Here is a 17485-nt window from a genome sequence, read left to right as displayed (position 1 = left end):
TTTTACATTATTATGCCCTTTAATCAGTGTGACTACCTGTCAGTCATCCTTATGGACACAAGTTCTAGCTCATCATATACCAAAACTGCTCAAAAGTACTCAACACACTGAATATCCAGAACTACTCTAACAACTCAGTAGGTGTTTTTATTCTGAGCGGCTCATCTATACTAATACTCAAAACAACAGGTGTGATATGTGATCAATAGTGTGTGAAATGTGATGTGATAGGTGTCTCTTTTCTTTTAGTGTTGTTTTTGTCTTGTGAGCATTTTTAATGGAATCGTTTTTTCATCTTCACAGTTTCAGATCTTCAAGTAGAGCTACTTGAAGATCTGCTGCATATCTTAAAACCCTTCTAACAAAAGTATTTATAGATGTTTGCACACTTAAAAAAGGGCTGACACAGAGGTGATCTTATAGAAATGTTTTCTAGATGAGACATTACTAATTGCCAGAGCTGACCTGCATTTTCTCCACTTCTCAGTGTCCTAAAAGAAATTTGCCAAATAGGAAATGATCTAATAATCAGTTTGTTTTTTTAGGTAATGTTACTTTATACTTCTACTGTAGGTTTCAGTTAGAAATTATTCTTTTTCTCTATTTCTTTAACATCTTCCTATTAAGATGTAGTTGTGCAGCAACGTTAAAGGAAACTAATAAAAGCACAGGATAGTTTGGGCTTTGAGTGAACTATCACTTTTCTAACTCTGATGTTTCACTCTTTAATTCCCTCGTGATGGAGCCATTATCTCTATCCTTCTTCCACCACTTCTGTAAACAGTATTCAGTCAGAAATGTGCATGTTGCAGCACATTTTTGAGAAGCACATCGTCAATGATTACAGCGCTGTTGCAGCAACATTTGACATTTGTTTTACGTCTCATCTTGTCAACTAGAGAACAGCCGTCCGAACTTGGGTTACTGGGTCTTTTTTTAGTCCGGGAGTGTGGTGGACATTGTGACTCTGGTTTGTAAACCGGGTAACTAGGGGGGTCGCTCTTTCTTTTTGTGTGTGTGTCTGAGCTGGGATCAACGTCGCAGCCCGGTTGCAGGTTGTAGCTAGCAGCGTTGAGTGCTGGAGGTTTATTTGCAGCCCCGGTGTTTACTCAAGAGAGTGGCCGCCTTGTGAAGACTGGTTTCTGGGAACGACGCACTGCAATGGACCGGTGAGGCTGCAGCTGTATGGTGGAAGGATTTAACTAAATTACTCTTAAAATGAACCCGGAGAGTAACTTTTTATTAAGGCAGACACACTCATGGGTTGCTGTTAAGTCTAACAGACCAAACATTTGTGATCTACAGAGTAGACCAACCAAAGAATGACATTCATATGTGCTTAGTGCATTTCCATGGGCTAAGGGCAAGGAAAATATAATTATTTTAACCATATGACACCAAAGAAGAGGACTTGATACGACAGTACCTTGATTCTTCACATTTTTAATAGGTTTTCAGTGTTGAAAAGTACACAGGTTCTTTCTAAAGGCATGCTGTTAAACTTGATAAATGTTTGCAAAAAGAACTGATACAAAGTTCATCTGGAGGCGTGCTTATGGTTTTAAAGGGCACCACAATATATAACACTACACAAATTGTCTCTATCCAGCAGATCTGCCACAGTGGAGCACTATAAGACAGCCATGTTGCTGAGTGGTGCTGGTGATGCTCTGGGCTACAGGAACCAGCTGTGGGAGTACAATGAGTCTGGACCTGCTATTCACCAGGTCAGCGCAGTACTTCCACAGCAAAGTGGGACTGATTGCCCAATATTGATGTGAAAGATGATGAGTTCAACTTCTAAGTGATTTGTAGTTTTCATTTAAAATGAGTGAAAATCATCTAGTTCAAAATGTCTTTCTGTCTTTTCTGGCTGTGCAGGAGTTGCAGGAACTTGGTGGCCTGAAGAACATAAAGGCTGAGCTTCCCGATTGGCCAGTAAGCGATGACACAGTTCTACATTTGGCAACAGCTGAAGGACTGGCAACTGGTGAGATCAAAATCTCTTTGAAGCCAGGTTTCCAGCTCTTTCTTTTGCTTTTTTTTTTTTTTCTTTCAAATGAAGATTTGATTGGATTGATCAGACCTCATCAGAACACAACACACCCTCCCCTTCGAACGCGCCATCTAAAGGTTAAATCTAATTTCCAGTCTTGTCTTGATTTGCTGCTCTATTACAGCTTTACACAAGTGCACAGACAACAACGGAAATTCGACTTGACCTTTGCAGTGATAAGGCAAACAACCATGTTCACAGATCAAATTCATTTTTAAAGTCTGCGGTTTGAACAAGATGTCTCCCTCACAGGCAAGGTGGGGGAGGATCTCCTTCATGAGGTGGCTACTCGTTATGTGGAGGGAATGAAGGACATGGAGGGGAGGAAACCAGGGCCTTCAAGCATTTTGGGTAAGTTTTAATTGTAAAATCACATCACTTCTTCTGGTTGCAGCATTAGAGATGTAACTAACTTACTCTTTTAGGCATTTCCCAACTTAAGCCTGGGAAGGAAGGGGGCTACAGAGTGCCATATAACCCTGAGGGCACAGGCTGTGGAGCAGCCATGAGATCCATGTGCATTGGCCTTAGGTAAGTCATGCTTTGTCTTGTGTTCAGTTTTGCCTGAGCCCTTAATGAGTTTGGTTATTACATTTTCTCTCAGTAGATCTTATGCATTGCTTGCCTTCAGGGTATCATTATTATTGATGAAACTAGTCATCCTGAAAGCTCCACTTGATAAATTGTTTTTGTTTGCACAGAAAACTCAAAAGGAGAATATTAGAAAACTTGAGTTCTGTTGTCTAATAATATGTCAGTCTTTAAAAGAGCTATCCATCATATTCCCAGTGAGGATTAGATTTTTTTTTCACAGAAAAACCTTGGCTATCAGGCAAACACACATACAGATTTAACATTTAATGTATTAAACCAGTTACTGAAGTTTCCCTCTAATATCTGAAACCAGTGATGGCAGGGCTTGTGGACTGTTGAATCAATGAGCGCTGCAGTGTGGTGAAGCAGTGGCTCTGGTATGTTGAACACAAGAGCGCCACAGTGAGCATTTGAAGAGTGGGGCCTTCATAGTCATCAGATCTAATACCAAAATGTAAACCATCATCAGCATATTAAATGAGGGGAAATCCTTTGGAGGAGAGTTGTTTCATTCCTTCTGCAGATTTCTATATTCCTCTAGAATAAGTTGTATTTAAACTTATTGATTTTAGATACTTCATGTTTTTTTTTTTTTTTATATTCTGCATGTTTGCCAAATATAAATGTCAAGAGTCGTGACGCAGTTTGAAAGCTACAGGGAGCTTTATGAATGAAGATAATGAAATAATTGTTTTATTTTGTGTGTGCGCTGACATCCAGCAAAATCTGTGATGAGCAGCAAGGCATTATGATAATCAGGATCAATGATTGCTCTGCAAGATGATGCAGAACATTTAAAATAAACACAAACCCGTCATAATTTTAACAAAATACAAAGCTTTAAAGTTGTGCAAACTTGGTTATTTAATTTATATGTTTTGTCTGTAATTTTGCAGCAAAGGCAGATAGAAGAAGAAGAAAGCTGCACGCTAGTAAATGTGGATGTAAACAATGCTGGATTTAAACCAAATATTTGGACAAGCTTTACGCACAGAGATGAAAATGTTAGCGCTCATGCACAGATTGTGCATAATATGTTTTGGTAATACTGAGGAAAACTCCACAGGGCACTTTTAAGGTCAGAATCCAAAATAACTCCTGATTTATTCAGTGCATGTCAGACAGTCTGCATGTAAATATGTTTTTCTATAACTTGTAATACAGAGAAATTAAATATTTCTGGTGCCCAAGTGATTTTTTTCATAATGCTGGTCATTTTCTTGAGTCATAGTATCAGAAAGTGAGGGGAAAAAACAACATCCCTTGCATCATATAAAATGGAAAGTGGAGGGAAAAAATCTGGTTATATAGTTTGTTGAAAACAAATAACAGTGAAGGTGACTTTCATAATTCGACACCAGGTATCCAAAGCCTGACCAGGTGTTGTCACTGGTGGGTGCAGCTGTGGAGACAGGCAGGATGACCCATCCACACCCCACTGGTTTCCTGGGAGCTGTGGCATCGGCCCTTTTCACCTCGTACGCCGTGCAGCGGAGGCCAATCACCACTTGGGGTTTGGGCCTGATCAATGAGGCTTGCCCAATAGCAAAGATGTTTGTTCAGGGTCGAGGCTACGCTGTGGAAGAGACGGAGAGAGACTGGGACTACTTCTGTGATAAGTGGCAGTGGTAAGAGCTGCTGAAATGGGGCTTTTTTTCTGCTGTCGCATGGTACTCACATTTAGGTTTGCAGCGTCAGCAGCTTCTAATAACCTATGTAAGCTTCAAGGTTAACAGATGGTGGCATGACTTTGTACAATGTCCCTCATCAAGTCTAGTCTAGGATATCATTTGTATTCTAAACCACAGCCTCTGATAGAGATAAGACTGATGGACTAACTGATTACTTATCTTGCTAAAATCTTTAGTTTGGGGGGGCTCCAAGTTCATCAGTTAACTGTAGGTGAAAAAAAAAGTACATTTTTAAAGACATCTTGTAATCTGTGCCATTAGGAAGCAATGTCATAGTCTCTGTGCACAGGTACCTGGATATGAGGGGTATCTCCAATGGAGTGGGACCTGCGATTTGGCCCCCTGCCTATGGCCCAGCTGAGAGAGATGAGGCCTACAAGAGCTTCAGTCTGTCTGGATGGGCAGGACGGAGCGGCCATGACGCTCCAATGATAGCGTTGGATGCTTTGCTGGGGGCAGGCTCAGACTGGGAGGAACTGATGAGCCGAGCAGGCTTTCATGGAGGTCAGTGGTTTAATCAAGAAGTGTCCTTTAAAGAAAGTGTTTTCTTAGTTTAAATTTTGCCTAATCTTTCACGAAAGTACCAATTTAGAAAACATTTTCTCTTATCTTTCATACTAGATTTCTCCATCCCCAGCCTTGTTCATGTTTTTGTATTAAACTAGATTTGTGTAAACGGTGTTATATACATTTTTATTTTGTGCAGACCCTAATTAAGTGTAATAACTGTAATACTCTACTGTCATGAACAGATACAGTAAATAACCCATTTAAGCCCTTTTTATACTAGTCCAAAAACCAGCTGGTTTCTTGTCTCTTGGGAAAGATTAACTGGTATCCAGGCCTGTAGTAGAGGCAGGGTTGCATCAGCTTTGCTAAGCCTCAGTAGACCCACAAGCCCTGTGTACAGAGATTTAAGCCGGTACTGTTGCATTCAGGGTAATAAACGTGAGCACAGCTTAATTTCCCCTTTTACAGAAACACATTTGCAGATTTTAACATCACATGAGTTCCTGCAGCAACTTGAAAAACCGAGACAAGATCAAAATTTTTTCTTACACGTTCAGTCAATACCGCTGAAAGCTTGTTCTTTGTCCTCGTGTGGGCCTGACAACCCCGATTCAGTCAATAGTAAATCAACCTTATCAGAAACACAGCCTGCAGGATACAGTGTCTTGCAGCTCCCTCATGCTGTCTAGTTTGACTTGTTTTGTTAAAAAAGAAACTGCAAAACAGTTTTTACACCAAAAAGCATGTTTAGTGTCCCTTTAAAAGAAAATCAGAGAATGTGTCACAAAAGTCTGTGCTCAGCTGCTCATCATCAAACCTGAAGTCACACCTTTCACTCTTGTGAGCTTGTCATTATCACTCAAGTCTAAATTAGACATGCACTACATCTGCTGTTCTCTCTCTACAATTTCTTCCAGGTGACAGTGACAGCACTGCTGTGATTGCCTGCTGCTGCTGGGGTCTCCTCCATGGCACCACAGGGGTCCCTGAGGGCAACTACTGCAATCTGGAGTACCGTAACCGACTGGAGCGCTGCGCCGAGCAGCTCTACGAGCTGTCACATTGACAAAAGCAGTGACAAACCTGCAGCCCGGACTGAGAGTGCTCCAATATGCTGTGGTGAACAGAAACTAGGCCACACTGACCTACTGATATAGAACTAGCAAGCATGCTCAGTAGTACATTGATCTAGAGAGCTGTCACTGAGCCACAAAATGTGTTGTCATTCTTGCCTGAAGGAGAAACATTGTCCCACTAACCCAAAGAGTCATTTCTGCCACAACAAGGACAGCGCGCCTCGTGATGGTGGCAGTCAGGCTGGTGTGTAGAGGGGTCCCCCTAGTGAATGTTTTAAACCAGCGAGCAGAACGAATCCAAGCTAATGACAGTGTGAAAGATACAAAATGTCCCTGAGGAGGTAATTACTTCATTTTGTCAACCTGAGATAATAGCAAATGTTCAGTGAGTTTTAAATTGACTGCTCTTGCAGTAGACTAATGAAAAGGACATTTGTCTCATTATCAGCTGTTCTGTTACTTCCCACAGAGCAGGAATACTTACTGCTATTCTCCAGACAAGCACAATTAATGATACAATAAATCTAAAGAACAAAACTTTGTAATTGAGTTAAACTTTATTTTTTTGGTCATTGTGTTTTTTGTTTTTTTTTTTTGTTGTTTTTTTTCTTGTCCATTTTTTATTAATTAAATTTACTACAGGAGAGAAGGGAGTAAAAGGGGAGGTTTTAACTACTAGCTGAAGTTAAAAAAAAGATTTGCCAAACATCCCCTCTTCGTCTTCACAACCCTCCTTTCATGCTGTCCTCATGAGAATCCCGTAACAGTCTGAGTTTCCCAGTTTTTGTCATGGTTCTTAGAAAACCTCGCAAGGCTATAAACATATTTCTGGAAGAAAGTCTGCTGCTGTTTCTCCATCTGTTTTTCACTCTCCCACTGGTTTTCCCAGCAAGGTGCCTCATGTGAAAAGAAATGGGAAGAAGGGAAAAACGCAGCAGCAGGAGGGGTTTGTATGCTGCTGCTGTCCTCTCTCATCTTCATCATTAGCATTACAAGGTCCTCCTTGTCTGGGGCTGAAACTGAGTATTGTACTGATGAACAATATTACAGCAGAACAGTAAGGTGCTGGGAGAATCTTCCTCATCTTCTTTCCTCTTGAATGACTGTTTTTTTTTGTTTGGGAGATCGTGGAGGCAGAGGACTTTAGTTTCCAGGCGGATGGAATGAAGCAGGATGTGTTTGTACCTGCATCGCTGTGGAAAGAAAAATCAAACCAAATTGTAAACCTACATTTAAAACAAGTGTCAGATTCAGCTTTCTGTAGCTTTTTGGCTCAACCTTTTATTCTTTGGAGGCATTGAATCTCATACCTTGGTGTCCTAAGTAAAAGTGCTGATGTGCTCCTTGCTGAGGTCCGTGCTGGGGCACTCCGCCAGGACCCTGCTGAGGAGGCTGCAACATTACTAACTGAGGCTGACCGTGGCTCCCTGAGTGGTGAGGACCTGACATAGGTCCCTGTACATGGGCCTGGTGGGGGTAAATAACATTGATGGGTATAGTTAAAATATTACAACAGTTACATTCAGTGTCTCCCATAGAAAACACAGTAGAATTTAAAAATACAGTATTTATACCAAGAGTACAACAAATAAAACCATACCTGTGCTATCTGCCCCAAGGGGTATGTTGGTGGGATGGCCTGGTGACTGTGGATGCTGTAGCCCTGAATAGGGTAAGTGCCCTGTGGAGATGTGTGGCCTGGAGGCATGTTAGGTGGTGTGGGTGCCGACAAGGGACCTGAGTGGTACAAGGACTGAGCCTGTGGGCCTGACTGGGCATTCTGAAAGAAGATAACAGTCTGTCAAATAAATAATAGCTGTGTCCTACAGATACTGAATCCTGAAAACAAGAATGAAACTAATAAGACTAATGTTTAGTTTGATCATATAGCCTAAACAGATCAGGTTGTAGCACAGGCATTTCATTTTGGGGTATTTTACCTGTCCGGGGCTGGGTGCAGCATGCTGGGGTGGGGGTTGGTTGCCTGTTGGGGTACTGGAGGGCTGTGGTTGATGAACTGCGCCCGAATGATGAGAGAATGACTGTGGAGCTACAAATAAAAACTGGGTAAGCGTTTCCTTGGTTTTGAAAACCTTTATGTTAAGTAGTTAATTTTAAGCCACTATAACTGAAGTTTTAGTTTCTTTTACATTAAACTCAAAGTTACTTTTTTTCTGGGGAATTACACTTTGTCCTCATGTATATCTTTTTATTTTATTTCTAATAGTTTGTGCATCTTGAAAATGTTGCTGTGAAATGTGCATCACCTCCAGACTTAAGGTAAAGGCACACCTATGTTGCTTCAGGTCATAATGAAGTACTGTTAGACTTCCTACTCCTTGTATTTATTTTGACTATGAGATCCATCATCAATTACCATAGATGCCTTGCTGCGGCCCTTGAGATCCATCTCCCTGTGTAGGAAATTGAGGGCCACCTGGTCCAAGGGCTTGTGGATGAGGACCACCACCCTGACCTATCATCCTGGCTCCACCCTGCAGCATGGAGTACATTGGCTGTGGAGGAGAACAGATTAAAGAAATGAGTTGCTTAACATATTAGCAATCTATCAAAATATGCTAAAGAATGACCGCTGTTGCACCATAAGCTTTTGCAAAAAATAAATAAATAAATAAAATATATACATATATATATATATATATATATATATAAAATTCTATTTGAAACTTTAACTATAAAGCTAACTATTTAAAGCATGAAGTGTTCCAGTTTAGATGCTCTACCTGTCCTGGGTATGGAGTTATGGCCTGAATGACTTGCTGCTGGCCATACTGCTGTGGGTTGTACTGAAGGTAGGACTGAGGGTAAGGGGACGCCACCAGAGGAGCCCCAGCTGCTGATGCTGCAGCTTGCAACATGGGTGGTGCTGACGTGCCATGATCAGAGCGGGTAGCCACTACTGAGTCTGAAGAGAAGAAAGAATCATCAAAACAACAGAAAACTAGAAGACAAATAACTCTCTGTCCCTTGTTTCTGTTCTCTCTATTTAGGCTCCACACAGGTTACTGCTAGTTGCAGTAATTTGCTGACCTTTAAATTAATTTAGCACAGAGAGCATTGTGCACAGATGTCCTATGATGGGAGAAAGATTCATTAAATTCACAATCCTTTGCATCAAGTGAAAAATGTGAATTAGAGGAAATCAAAATAAAGACAGAAAGCCTGCATTTACTTTTGGTCCTGGCGTATTTTCCTTGGCTGACTGTGGACATGGCGTACGGGTACATTTGTGGAGCCTAAAAGAGAAGGAAATAGCAGGTCAGCTCAAGTAGAACTTTTGCTATATAGTAAAAAGTTAATATAGAAGGGGTTAATAAATAGCATTATTAGACTGATCAGCATCAATCTAATAATGATTGATGATAGACAGCAATTATTCTCCAATACTGATGTACCGAATAAAAATTTAACTTCATATTTTTTCTAGAAGAAAAAGTTTTGTTCACATACCTGCACAGGGTGAATCTGTGAGACGTAGGAGAGGTAGGGAGTATTGTAGAGTGGTCCCTGTCCACCATGGTGTTGCAGCACCACTGGGCTCGGAGGGGTTGGCCGAGGCGGGGTGGGTGCAGTGTTAGGCTTTGTCTACATAACAAAAAAACAAGTTAATCAATCCGCATGAAGCAAGAACACTCCAATGTTAATGTTATAGATTAACATGTTTTCCTTTGTGAAATAAGACATAAATATGTCAGATATTAAGGTTCAAATGTGTTTCCCCACTACAGTGCTGCAGCTTTCTGATTTTTTTTTTTTTTTTTACTATTAACATTTAGAGGATTCAATGGGAATAAATTGGATTACCATAGGGATTTGAGGTTTGATTGGGTTGAACTCTTTAGCGTTTGGGTTTAGGGTTGATTTCTTCACTTGACTAGAGAACAGAGGAAAATGGTTATATGAATAATAATGACAATATTTGAGAAAATTCCAGCTGTTTACATGTAGAAATAAATATTCCATTTTAAAACTCACTCTGCTACGCCTTCCGTTCGCTCGGTTGTCTCTGACCTGACATCCTCACTTCCTGGGGTCCTAGCTGGCTGAGGGGTGGCTGGTGATTGCCTGTCTGAAAGCTGTGCTGTGGTGGTGGCGGCTGCAGGACTCTGTGTGGTTGCAGCATCCTTGCTGGCGTCCTCAGTGGGAGCTGGTGAGGGCTGAGGTTGGGGCTGAGAAGGACTGGGAGCTAGAGGCAGAGGCTTGGGCTCTGAAGAAGGCTGAGCGTTTGATGGTGTGGACTTTGCTGCGCTGGACTGGGCAGCCTCACTGACAGTCGGAGGGGTTGCTGCTGCTGGAGAAGTAGGAGAGCTAGAGCTGCCTCCACTTGGCTGGAGCTGGAAGACAGAGGAGGGTGGTCTGAGACTTCCCAGTTAACAGCAACAGTATCCGACATGGGAGGGTAAATAAATTAAGTTGCTTTTCAACATTCAATATAACAGCTTGGGGAAAAAAAAAAATATATGACCAATAAGATTGGACAGGAGGGTTATGACACAGGACTAACTGTTGTAATCAAACGTAAACAATGTAAAGCAGGTTAGTGTAAGACGTGACATGTCCACCTCTAAAAACATATTGCTCATTACCAATTCATACACTGGCATGCTACTTCATCAAGAAACACCTTCATGTATGTTAAATTTAGTGAATTCATTGGCTGAGGTGTAATGATACGGTTTATTCAAATTCTAGTATTTAGCATAACCACAGAAAACTGTTTCTGGAACCTTAAGTAATTGCAAATGTCTGCCAATGTCACTGCCTACTGACTAGCCAAAATGTTCTAATTTCAGACTAAAGCTGAACTCTTACCCTGAATTCTTTGCCAAATTTTCGCAGCTCTTCAATCTGTGACATCTGCTGAACTGAGGGAGCTAGCAGTGGAAAAACAGAGGGGGAAAAAAAATTATTAAAATGAAACAGAAAAGTAAGCATGCCAGGAATGTAAAAAGACTATAACTCTGCACAAGCAGATGGTGCTTTGTTTTTATTCATTTGCCCAGTTCAGGCCATAAATTCTAAGGATTTAACCTTTACCGGTATAAAGCACAGACCTTTACTGCTCTTGTTATCTTCTGTGCTGCTCGGACTCTCAGCAGACCGTTCTTTTGCAGCTGCACCAAGGATCTCATTCACTGTAAAGAAGACATTTAGAAAAACAAAGATTAGGAGCAATTTATTAAAATCCTAGTCTTAAATGCATTTTTATCCAAACTGTCTGCAACATTTGCTCAAGCTGAAAAAATGTCCAGAACCTCAATAGATAAATGATTTCTAGGATGTGTTCACGCAAATCTATCCATAACTAGAACTGTAAGAAACAAACTAAACATAAATGCACAATCTCCTCAACAAACATAAAATAACCGAAGACGCAAGACGGTACCATCTACAGGGAAGAGAGGGGCAGGGCCAGATGTCTTCTGGGTGGGCAAGGAGACAGATGAAGTGTCCAGATAAAGCTTATCCTGGAAAGAGCCTGATTTAGGAGAACGTGCAGCTGCAAGGACAAAGGAAATGCAGATTTAGCTTCGCATTTATACAAGTTTTATCAATAATATACAAGAAAAACTGGACTGATGTCAAATGGACATGACTGCAGATGGTACCTGTGGACTGAGGGTGTGAGTTTGGATTGCGGCTTGTCCTGCTTGACTGTGGTGGTCTTTGGGCTTTAGGAGATGTTCTAGAAGAGACTGAAAGGCATACAATTGGCCTTAGCAACAGGTACAGTTGATAACATAGCTTAAACATTGTCTGCACAACATTTACCTCCATTAACAGGTCTACCAACATCAGACAGCGAGTGTGGGAGTGAATGGGAATGAGGAACTGCATGTCCGTGTGGAGCAGGGGGGCTGGCTGGGGATGTGGCAGCAGAAGCAGAGGTAGGGGTGGGTGCTTGTCCACCAGGAGAAGCAGGTGTGTAGGGGCTTGCAGGACCCGAGCCAGGACCTGGGCTGGGGCTTCCCTGTGGGTGGTGGGAAGCAAAGGCCCCACCTCGACCCGACAGAGGGCTGCTCCTCTCTGAAGGGGAGGGCCCAGGCTGGTTTCCAGCAGCAGAAGGAAGTGGGGGTCTGGGAGAGGAGGAAGAAGAGGATGGAGGGGTGGAACGGTAACCACCACTTAGACGATTGTGCGGTGGAGGCCCACCAGGACCTCTTTCAGCTCGCTCTCGGTTCATCTCTCTTTGACGCTGAGGTGGAATGTACTTGCCCTCCCTAATAAAAAAACAAAACCCATGAATGCATGTAGCTGAAATAAGTCACAAAACAGCATCACTGAACTTGAATTTTGTAGTTGACAAATTCTTGCATTATATACATTTAGTAGCCGTTCTGAAGCTGCTGGTGTCATCACATGATCCACCACAGCAGATGGGATCTGGGTACTTGAACTTTTGAAATAACAAGATTGAAACTTTGACAAGAGCCATTCAAGTTAAACTGTTCTGTCTGTTCTTGTTGGAAAAGTCAAGACAGATATTTGAAATTCAACTTTTAAGCTAGAATGGGCTCAAAGTTCACAATATGTTGATTAAGCCAAAATGCTGATGAAAGTCAAAAACAGTAAAAGCTGTGATGTTTGAAAAGCTCAGTCTCAATTCAAACATCTAAACTATTCACGTCTACAAGACAGCTGTTTTTCAAACCAATGTATGTGTATAGCTTTTAAAATTAATAACAGAAAAATAGTCTTAAATTTTGATATTCAGAGACTTTCTACTTGTTTCAGATCAGAATGAAATTAATAGATCACTTGTGGCTGCATAAAAACACTTCTAATGACAAACTATTATCTATGTACCTTAGGAAGCTACTAAGCTCACCTGTTGCTGGCTCCCGGACTGTCTCGGCCTCTTTCACGCTCTCTGTCACGGGGGCTTTCCCGACCCCTCTCGCGGTCGTTGCCTTCCCTGACTACAGCGCTGTACTTATCTTCCTCGCTTTTGCCCTCCTCATTTTCCAGGTTTACACGTTGGCGATACTGGGGGCTGGATTCAATCTCACTAGCCAGACGAGCCGCACGTGCCTCCCTCTGCCGATACACCTCAGAGTTGCCTCTTTCCAGTGGAACACTGTGGGATGGGAGAAAAACAAATACAAGAACTTGATGAACCTAAAAACAATGCCAATAACTTAAGATGCATGTTTGTGTCAGATTTGTCTGTTTGATACTGTTACAAATGGTGGCACAGAAAGATGGCCCCAAACAATGAGGCATTACGGCAAGGGTAACCAAATTTGGCCCACCAGCCCATTATGTCTGACCTGCCAATTAGATATCAAAACTATTTTGAAATACTCACCTTGTGAACCTCAGTGAGCCATGTGCAGCATAACATTGACAGCTAGTAATGTCCAAAGATCAGCTTTATGTGTCCCATTAGTGTTAGCAATTTGCCTTGTCCTTGAACTATATTTGGTTATAATTTAGTGCCTGCAATTATGTTTTGTTGCCCTAACCATGCCTTTATTGTTATTTTGCCATATTGATGTTTGTAGTGTGTTATTTGCACTGATGGAAAAGAATGCACTTGCATGCATGAACAATAATTAAAAGAACTATGATTTACATTTATTTGTGTTTCACCCTTAAAATCGCTGTGTTTGGCCTGCAGCTCACTGGTACATTTTTCCTTTGGCCCTTGGGGGCAAAAGGTTTGGGCAGTGCTGCATTACAGTATACTAAATACAGATTTTCATTATAGTATATTTGCACTACAAAAAAAAAAACAGATTAAATTATTTTAACTGTAAACCATAATATTGTCAACAGGTTCTGCTTTTTTACTTTTAATTACAGAGAAAGCAACAAAATGTAATGATGAAACAAACTTTAAATAAATTGCACTAAATATCTATAAGACATCCTACAACGAGGCACTGTATATTTTCTATTCATTTAATCCACAAATATGTAAGTTAAAACCAAAATAAAAAACGGGATTTAAAATTGATCATAAAATTTATGTCACAAAATTCTGTGTTTTGTTCAGCAGCTGTTGGTATTTCTGGGTAAATTGTCTCCTGAGTGAATCACTATGGTAACTTACGTATACATGGAGAGGCTGGAATCATATGTCGAAGTGACTCCATATTTCACTTCATTGTAGCGGAACATTTCATTAGCGTCCCAGCCGTTGGACTGAGGAAATAAATATGAGAATTAATGAGACAGAAAAAAACCATCAATGTAAAAAAATAGAAGACTAGATTTAAATTACAGGCTGTTTGTAAACAAAGCCTTTTGTACCATTTGATGGTCGCTTTTTTAGTACTAAACTTACTGCATCATTTTCCAGATCATAACTCTCTCCATTGCTGTCTCCTCCCTCCCACCTCTGTAAAACCTTCTCCTTATGTTCTCCATTGATGCGACTAGAGGTGATGGCTGTGTCTGTAAAGGTGTCTAAAATAAAAAACACAGAACAAGTCATGCCTTTAAGAAAAGAACCAAAATTATTTCCTTTGGCAAGATTTGCCAACAGACTGCATGTAAGCCCATTGCAGATTTCCTTAATTCGTTCTGTAGAAAAGAAAGACTTCAAATTATACATCCCCCCTCATTTCCCAATAATAATGAAGTGAAAATTCATACCAGTTAAGCCTTGGCAACACTTCAAGAGATGAACTCCTCCTGACTACTCAAACTTTGAAAGATAATCATTATCTAGATATTCCTTTACTGTATTTGAAAAAAAAACTACTAACAATGAATCAATGATTCTCTAAACATAGACAACGTAATGCTGTATATCATGAGGACTTTTCTCTACTCATGCACTGGAAGCTTTAGAGGAATGTATCTGTGTTTGTACCTCTGGTGGCATAGTTGAGGTCAACATCTCTGCAGATCATTGTCACCAAATCTGAAGGGCTAAATATCATGGTGTCGGTAATGTCCTCTCTCCTTGGCGGAGCTGATGGTGAACTCCCTTCCTCGGTACGTTTGTGTACAGCATCCACGGCCAACTCACACTAAGAAACAGACACCGGGAATAACTACAATTTGAGGACTATATGAACCTGCATGACAGGTTTTTCAGCGACTAAATGAAGAACAGACTTTAAATTCAGATGAGATGAGTGTTACACAATTATTTACAGCATGTTAAAAATCTAACAGAAAAATGTCCATGTCTGTGTAATCAATATGTGCTTCTTACCCGGGAACTGAGAGTTTTGAATATGCCTTCAAACATGCTGCCATTCTTTACTCTTATGTCACAAGTAGACCCCTGGAAGAAGAAGAAAAAAAAATAAATATAAAGTAACTGATTGCTTTCTGAATCAATTATATATAACACTGTGACTATATTTTATATCTGGATTAAGTCTGACACTGGATGAGGCATGTACTCTACATTCAGTGAAGACTTTGCTAGTTTGATCCTAAGCTTTTCAAGTCTACATGTTGTAGTGTTCCTTGAGTAGAAGACTGAACCCCACATTGTCCGCCAGCATTTTTGTAAGTCACTGTGGATGTGTGACATAACCAGCAACCATTAAAAAGTTTGAGAAAATATGTAACGTTACAACTCTGAATACAGTAAATTTGAAAAAGGGCTGATGAAAGCAGTTTCTCTAGAACAACTATCATGGTCCAGGAAAAATACTGACAACGAGCCAAATGACTCACCACCACAGCTGTGAGGAAATGAAGCATTCTGGCATTGTTGTACACACCCTCAAACACCTATACAAAGGGAAACACATCAACACATATCAAGAGAAAGTTTCATGGAGACATGCTGTAGAAAAACAGTATGTATACCCAAAAAAGTTTGCTGAGAAACTTAGTAGTTGGGAGGAGCTTGTGCTGATGTAAAAACAAATATGCTGCATTACAGAAACTTTTGAATACCTCTTTTATTCAACAGGTCTATCTAAAATTTTACTGATTGTAAGTTTAACTAACCAATTCAGTCAGCGGCGACAAATTAATTTCTTCTTGACTTAAGATTTCAAATTGATCAAACACTGACTTGCCATGTATAATTGCTAATAAATGTCTACAAAATGTTCTATTTGCTGACATTTCTTACCAGAAGAGGATACTCACCGGAGATGACTGGAATGTCAGCTTTGAAGTTCGATTCCTGTAAGAAATGTGACTGTTTAACCTGAGTACAACTTGTTTTCAAAGCCTGTCAAATCAGTGTGATTATGCACACACCCCCACCAACCAAGGAGTCATTTGAAAAGAGGTCTAAGTTTCCACCTGCCGCCTTCTCCTTATGAAAATGAAAGTAAGAATACTTCATCTAGACGGATCTTTAAAAGTGATTGTGAGGTTTATTTTTTCATGCATATTATGAAGCGATTCAGATCAATGTGTTTGTAATTAAATAATATACACTTTACACCGCTGCTAGTTACTTACAATTACAAAACAAAGGAAAACCTACAAATACTAAATGATGTCAACATACGCATGCAGCCCATAAATCCCTGCAGTATCACTTAAAAGGTTTGTTATCAAGCTTTCCTTTACAAGAAAAAGACGTACATTGATCATTAAAAACATTTGTCTCTTTATATCTCCCTGATGGACAGATAAACTTCGTATAGCCTTAATGCTGATTTGCTGCTTATTGCCTTCACCAACTTAGACCCGCCTCCTTGATTCGGCTAAGTACAAATACACTATTCTTATTGTTCCCCAGGTACTGTCCATCAAAAATAAACAAATCTCATTGGCTTAAACACGAGCACTATTCCAGAGACACGCCCACTGGGAACACAGTGTTTTAACCGGTAGGCCTTTTAGTCACCATGTAATCCCCAGACTGTCCTAATAAGAGAATACCCGTTTGCTTACCTTCCAGCCGGTGTCCTGCTGCTGCTGTTGATGCCACTGACTGGGGAAGACATACCTCCGGGGGCCGATGTTCCGTTAGACGCCTTTCTCCCGCCTGAGCCGGGTTGCTGCTGTTGTTTCAGCATTGCGAAGCAAAAGGCTTAGATAGTACCAAGTTATTAAAACTGATACCTCCAGAAATCAAAGCTGCTTTGAAAGACAACCACCTTTAGCAATATCAGCTGTCCTACGGAGCGTAGAGCCGGTGTAACCTTAAAAAGACCGGTTACTGTAGCAAATGTAAACCAGTCGCTTGTGGCCTAAAATGTTAACACAAACCCCCTCGATACTTGAATTAAATATCACACATAACTTTCCCTAGACTACTTACTTTTAATCCCAGATGTTACGTCAAAACAAGTAACTGATGAAAGGACTCTAGTTTCCGTGTAATTATTTAGCAGTAGCTGGCTAACTTAGCATTAGCTTTGATCCTCAAGCTCACTTCGGGCGCTTTCCCTCCGGGACTGACTCTCCTTCCTTGTCTTGTTGCCTTAACTCCGGTACTGTTTACTCTTCCGTTAAAAACTAAGGACTTAGCGTTATTGACAATTGCCTTAGAAGGTTTAAAGTTTCAGGTTTCTTACTGAAAACCTGCTGCGGTCGGTCAACACCACCTTTCGGTAGTCTCGCTTGACTCAATCCGCGCGCGGCTGAGTAGAAACCGGGTGGAG

The 17485-nt window shown here is 40.8% G+C and overlaps 2 protein-coding genes across 7 annotated transcripts; one reads left to right on the top strand and one right to left on the bottom strand.

Moving 5' to 3' along the window:
- Window positions 1-810: 810 nt before the first annotated feature.
- adprh (ADP-ribosylarginine hydrolase) lies at window positions 811-6464 on the top strand. 2 transcript variants are annotated; one of them, XM_041973193.1, is made up of 8 exons: window positions 811-1169; window positions 1613-1727; window positions 1882-1990; window positions 2309-2407; window positions 2482-2587; window positions 4012-4278; window positions 4631-4845; window positions 5769-6464. In XM_041973193.1, the coding sequence occupies exons 1-8, from the start codon at window positions 1162-1164 to the stop codon at window positions 5915-5917; spliced, it is 1068 nt and encodes a 355-aa protein (XP_041829127.1). In that variant the 5' UTR covers window positions 811-1161; the 3' UTR covers window positions 5918-6464. The 2 variants fall into 2 exon arrangements, with proteins under 2 accessions (XP_041829127.1, XP_041829126.1); XM_041973192.1 differs by having other exon boundaries at window positions 1610-1727.
- Window positions 6465-6527: 63 nt separating this feature from the next.
- On the bottom strand, window positions 6528-17454 carry LOC121632037 (ataxin-2-like protein). Of its 5 annotated transcripts, XM_041973188.1 has the most exons (25): window positions 17143-17454; window positions 16979-17023; window positions 16773-16882; window positions 16014-16050; window positions 15591-15647; window positions 15118-15189; window positions 14770-14929; window positions 14239-14360; window positions 14005-14096; window positions 12778-13026; window positions 11721-12169; window positions 11558-11644; window positions 11335-11448; window positions 11003-11083; window positions 10761-10822; window positions 9924-10282; window positions 9753-9822; window positions 9399-9533; window positions 9121-9184; window positions 8672-8853; window positions 8305-8443; window positions 7868-7977; window positions 7528-7707; window positions 7238-7394; window positions 6528-7120 (listed from the first exon to the last, which is right to left on the bottom strand). In XM_041973188.1, exons 3-25 carry the CDS (start codon window positions 16823-16825, stop codon window positions 7071-7073), a joined length of 3081 nt encoding a protein of 1026 aa, XP_041829122.1. In that variant the 5' UTR covers window positions 16826-16882; window positions 16979-17023; window positions 17143-17454; the 3' UTR covers window positions 6528-7070. The 5 variants fall into 5 exon arrangements, with proteins under 5 accessions (XP_041829122.1, XP_041829119.1, XP_041829117.1 ...); XM_041973185.1 differs by having other exon boundaries at window positions 16979-17454; XM_041973183.1 differs by having other exon boundaries at window positions 16773-17023.
- Window positions 17455-17485: the final 31 nt, after the last annotated feature.

The sequence above is a fragment of the Melanotaenia boesemani genome, chromosome 21 (genome assembly GCF_017639745.1).
Source record: "Melanotaenia boesemani isolate fMelBoe1 chromosome 21, fMelBoe1.pri, whole genome shotgun sequence".
Classification (NCBI taxonomy): Eukaryota; Metazoa; Chordata; class Actinopteri; order Atheriniformes; family Melanotaeniidae; genus Melanotaenia; species Melanotaenia boesemani.
Note: the sequence above shows the minus strand (reverse complement) of the source record. Positions and strands in the feature narration are given on the sequence as shown.